Below are 5,739 nucleotides of genomic sequence, written 5' to 3'. Positions count from 1 at the left end.
ACTATCAGCTCGAATAACTGCAATGCTCAAACTCCTATTCCACGAAGTCAAAAAAAAAAGCCAAAACGATGCACGGGGTTCAAAATCTTCCAGCCACAGCTGTTTGCGCAAACATCAGGCGACCTGATGCCCGGAGCTGCGCAGCTGTAACGCGAGAATCCGGTCCCCTGCTCGGCCTGTAAACACGGCGCAATGGAAAAGACTCACAGCAACAAACTCGTCTCTAAGAAAACACCTGGGTGTGTAAGCAAGAGGCTCTGTACACGGTAGGTAACTAAGTACTTCTGGTAATGTGCAGTATTGACAGTTTATGTGTGTGCTCACGGCTTCATAAACATTCAGAATTAATCATGAGCCAAGGTGATTGTACCTCACTGTAAGGCGGCTTGCTGTGGTTTGGTCTCATGGCTTTACCAACTTTTTTCTCATTTACAAAAATCTGACAGTCCCACCTTCACTGATAGTTGTGTGTGTTTTATGGCTACTTGCTTCCCCCCAAAAAAAGCACAAGTTCTGTATGAAAAAAGTAATGTGTATATACCACACCGAATCGCAATATTACCTATACATCCAATTTACATTCTTTTATCCTGAAAGCATTTCATATTTCGATTGCTTGACACAAGCTATTGACTGCAGAAGTGAAAGAACATAAAATAGTTCATTCTACACCTCCAACTGCCTGAGAAAGAAAAATATTCTTCCAGTTTTATAAATTCATTCCTTATTTAGGATTTTTTTCCCATTTGGCACGCAGGTCCTTTGCTGCCAAACGACCTTCCAACACTTTAATGCACCTTAACATAGCAGGAAAACACGAGCGGAACAAAAGGTGCGTCAACGAGCTCCATCTATTACAGCTAGGTTCCTCCCTTGCCCAAAGAACGGGTCATCTTAGCCTCCGAGTTAAAATCCTGATGGCAGCCAGTACAAAAATAAATCAACTGCTCAATGGAATGAAACTTCATGTAGCTGAAGTACACGGGAACAATAACCAGGCAAGTGAGCACAAATGTATGGTTATAGGCAGTCCTTGGCAGGGGGCGGGGACAGTGGCACAAGTTAAGGGTGAGAACTACAGCACGGTTTATAAAACCATGTGAATAACTTTTATAATACTGTAAACTGCAAGAGTCTTCACATGTCATGGTTGATCAGAGGCCTCCGTGATCAGATCTTTAGGAGGGTATGTAGAGGAGCGCGGATCCATGGCTGAGTGCATTAAAGGAATATAAACATCATCCATGTTAGGCATGACGAAGATTTTCTGTGAAAATGATACAACGAAATAAGTTACATTTCATATGCCACTTGAAATCTTAGTTTTCTGCTTTGTTTAGTTAAAAAAATGCAGTAAATTTCCAGATAAAAAGTTCAGCATTACTTGAGTCAATGCCTGCGCTGAAGCCCTATGGTGTCCATCACCTCAAGCTATTTAGTGGTGTTATGGCTGTAGATAAAGCTCAGAAATACGAAGATCTCTGCATTTTCCATTAAATTGAAATAGTACTACAGGAAACATACCAACTTTTCTTAACTCTGCTGCTTTTTCAGCTCTTATACTTTCAAACCATACTTTGAATGAAATAAGGGGATTTGAGTTCTGGTTGACTGTACAGGTTGGAGTCTGGAATGAATCTAGTCAGTAAAAACTTTTCCTATCCTACAAGTATTTGTAGATTTGGAGTTTTTCTCTCATTTTGCACTACAGTCAACGCGGGCTTTAAAAAATTATTTTCAAGGCAGTAGTAACAGGACACATCACTGCCTCATCTTAATTTTAGCTCTCTATCATCCAAGAACACCTAGGATCGTGTTTACTACACATTCTGACATGGTAGCTATTTCAAAGAAATGGCATTCTTGGCTCTCAAATCCTTCTGACAAGTACTAAAGCAGATTTCCATTGACGTCTACACATGGTCTTGAGACCATCCCAGAAGTCTGTTTCAGCAGAGTTCTTAACATCATTTCCACTGCACAGGAGCAGCGGAGAGTACCAACTAGTCTTGAACAGAATAGGGAACATGCAAAAATTAAAAACCTCATCCCTTTAACAGACCGAAACTGCCACTAAGGAAATGAAAGTGTAAAGCAATCGCACCTGAAACTCTTGTTCTAGCTTCTTCTCTATCCAGTCAGTTACATGAACCAGAGTCACTTCTCTCTCACCAAGTTTTGGCCGAGCTTTTAACTCCAAGTAGGGAGGTCTTCGAAAGCCATACCTTAGGAGAGTACACACAACAGGCTGTTATACACCCCTCAACAAAGCACATACTTACATGTGTTGACTGTCAGCATTCTCTTAATAGCAGTTCATGCCTCATTTACAACTAGTCTGTACTGCACCTCTTCCAGAGCCCATTTCAGCTACGCTTTTTCCTTAGTTGCAATCCCTTAGGTAAGCACACGCCCAAACCACTGCCCGGCTCTGCGGCAAGGTCCTCTTACCATATTCTGTCAGTAGGTGGAGGTGGAATGTTAATTACTAGTGTTCCTCTGCACTCTTGTACTTCAACTGTTAGCAGCAATGGAGTATTGGAGACCTCTTCAATTTTCTTCTTAATAAACTCAGTCTCTGTTGCTTTTTGAAAGTATTTTGACTTGGTAATTTTATCCACAATTCTCATGATCTTACTTGTCCGATGTCCTCCAACATACCTTTAGATAGAAAATAGAAAAAGAGCAGAGAGGTAATTTTCTTAAACCTATTGTTTGCTAAGATATCCACACGTTTTCTATTAAATCATTAGAATTTTTATACCAAAACTCTAAACAGGTAAGCATACACATGTCCAAGCAGTATCTACCAGAGCCTGCACACAGCAACCATAATGTCAGCTACAAGTGTCTGGTAGAAATTCTGTCCAGTTTGAACACTCCTCCTCCCCAAATGGCAGTAGAAATACAACATTTTTTCAGTTGCAAATATATTCACATCATTTATGCCAGCAAGCTGGCATGAGGAGCGACAACTCGACTACTACTGTTCTAACAAAATTGTCAAGAGACAGATGCACCGAGAAATAGGCACATAACAGCACAGAAGGCACAACGACCATGTCTGATCTATTTAACAGTGTGTGATGAACAAAAAAAGTTTCATTTTAAGGTACTGTAGCATTTACAACAAGTATAAATGTGGTAAAAAACCAGAAGGATGGTGATTTTGGCAGTGGGTGGAGTAATATTCCAAAAATGGTTAACTATGCCTGCAAAAAGAAGCTACTTTTCCTGGCAGTAGTGTCAGGCAGCCTTTAAAACAGATGCTTTAGGGACTGAAAATGTCTTTTCTTGCACCCAACCCAACTTCAGAAATATACTCTCTAAGAAAAGCACATTTGATATTTTCACACACTATACTACATCTAATTGTGGCTCTTGATGTTATGTAGTGGAGACCTTGCTAACGAAATAACATTTTCCTATCTTGCAAAAAAATCATGTTTATCCAGCCTTCTACGGAACACTTTCCTTAGCATGAGATAAGACAAGAAACTCCTCATCTGATGTAAAAGGGTGAATTATAATTTCAATTTTTGGATTTTAAGCCAGCTCTAGCTTCGCTCAGATAAAGTAGTTCTTCTCTCATCACATTCTACAGTGACAGTAATGCAGATTTTTGAAAGATGTAAGTAAATTCTTTCAATATTTTACTTCAAAATTCTTTGTTTTCCCTCTTTGTCCTTAAGAGCTCTTTATATGAGCTATATATTTTTTAAAGATATGAAATGCATCTATTGAAATAATTCCAACAGTTCATTGCATAGTTTTCAAAAGGTTTTATGAATTAAACTCCAAGGAACTTCCCTTGAACATGTCTGAACACAGAGCCTTTTGGTACATTCACCGTAAAATCAGTGAGACGTGTTCAGACACAGGCAACACGGTGATTGTCTAAGGCATTTCAGTGTTACTATGGATTTCTCATTAGATGCCATAATTTCAATCAGATGGAAAAAGAAAAAAAAAAAAAATCAGAACATCAGCCAAAATAAGGAATGACATGGCAAAAATGGTGATAGGAAATTTTCTTTAAAATTCTTGCGTGGCATCAGAGGGCAGCATTGCACAGCTCACACACTGAAAGCCCTTCAAGGGAAAATAAATAAAGAAGATGAAAAGCAAACCAAAACACAAAACCCTGAGCAAGAAAGCTAGGCTTGAGAAACAGCTGTTTTCTTAAAGAACACACTGGGAATACGGGATCAGCAGTAGAGGTGTAATACTGTGTACAGATAGAGTTGTTTCAAGTTCACACACAAAATGCCCTTCTCGCCTCTACTGCCCGGCCAGACACGCTGCGGAAGGTCCCCACAGGTTCTCTGGCCCAGAGACTCGGCTCTCTGTAATCCAATAGTGAAGAAATCAAGAGGGGTTAAGAGGTGTCAACCGGAGCACTGCACAGGCCACTCTGCAGAAGTGCTGCGAGGGCGACCAATGCTCTCGGCACGGTAAAACGCTCCCAGCATGGTAAAACACTCCGCAGAGCGGCTTCCTTTCAGTTTGCAGTATGTGGCTCGATTGTTGCTCTTTGCTCTAGAAACCGGTGAATTGTGTTTGCCTGATTGCTTGGATACACTCACGCTCTGACATCCCGCGTGACCACGAGCATCACAGGGCTGGACCCAGTTATACCACATCTGGAAATGGGGAGGGGAACGAGAGGATTAACGAACACTACGTAGACAGCTCACCCTTCTGCTCCTGGGGTCACCTGCTTCTCTCCTGCCAGTTCAGGAGCATCATCCTCTTCTGAAGATCCAGCACTGGAGGATTCCTCATCGCTGTCTGCAAGACAATACGCCCTTGGCCTGAAACTGAAACAATGCGATTTCCAGGTCAAATGTAATATTCTTGATTAGCAATTCATCATGTACAGCTTTGGCTGACGCTACACGTATTTCTGTTAGAGGAGGGGATATTTCAGAGTCTCCTTTTTGACAATATCTAAAAGAACAAAATCACTCTGTCAGAACTAGCTTCAAAACAGAAAATTTGCTTTCACTGGTGGAATGCAATCCTGAATAAAAGAGGATGGCAGGAGAATGGCTATTCTACATACTAAAATCAAACATGGAGATTATTTGAAACACATTTAAAAGAACCTCTGTTGCTGCTCACAGCTTTCTGTGGAAGTTGAGCAGTATGGACAGACTTTTTCGTTCATTTTTAAAACTCGGACAAAGATAAGCTTTTAAATTGAAAGGTGAGAACATGCTGTCTTGTACTAAAAGCAAACCTAGGACTCCAGCTGAAAATGAAATCGTCTACCCAGAATCCCTCAGAGACGTTAACTGAGGTGCTAACATATATACCTCATCTTCACACCGTATATACCTTATCTTCACAGCACTTCTAACCCAAGTCAATAAATTCCACTTTGCCTACTCACACGCACCTGCAATTTTTGCAATGCAGACATATCTCCAGCAATGGTAACTCATGCAAAGTACAAGAGAATCCATCTTTGTTATCTGCCTCCAAAAGGAAACACATAACAGTGGTGGAGCAAAGCTGTCTCAAACTAGCGATTCCCCTTACTGTAGCTACAGGGTGTGTCATCACTTAGCAATTTTTGTAGAAAAAAGGCAATTAGATTAACAGAAGAAGCCCAGAATAACCCTGGGAAGTACAATTTCTTAGATGTTTTGCAGAGATTCACTTGCCCCATACAAGTTCAGGCTATAATCTCCCTTTAGTATCTTCGCTGGAAATATTCGTTTCCCTAATATATTT

General features: G+C 40.6%; 1 protein-coding gene across 2 annotated transcripts in view; it reads right to left on the bottom strand.

Annotated features, from left to right (window-relative positions):
* Positions 1-496: 496 nt before the first annotated feature.
* The window catches only part of TEX2 (testis expressed 2), a 28,174-nt gene continuing 22,931 nt past the window's right edge, over positions 497-5,739 (bottom strand). For both annotated transcript variants that reach the window (XM_009877616.1, XM_009877615.1), the window contains exons 8-11: positions 4,698-4,820; positions 2,452-2,661; positions 2,105-2,225; positions 497-1,267 (exon numbers count right to left, since the gene is read on the bottom strand). In XM_009877616.1, the coding sequence (XP_009875918.1) occupies positions 1,145-1,267; positions 2,105-2,225; positions 2,452-2,661; positions 4,698-4,820 (577 nt within the window). In that variant the 3' untranslated portion in view covers positions 497-1,144. The remainder of the gene's footprint in view (positions 1,268-2,104; positions 2,226-2,451; positions 2,662-4,697; positions 4,821-5,739) is intronic.

Source organism: Apaloderma vittatum, unplaced genomic scaffold (genome assembly GCF_000703405.1).
Source record: "Apaloderma vittatum isolate BGI_N311 unplaced genomic scaffold, ASM70340v1 scaffold11041, whole genome shotgun sequence".
NCBI lineage: Eukaryota > Metazoa > Chordata > Aves > Trogoniformes > Trogonidae > Apaloderma > Apaloderma vittatum.
Note: the sequence above shows the minus strand (reverse complement) of the source record. Positions and strands in the feature narration are given on the sequence as shown.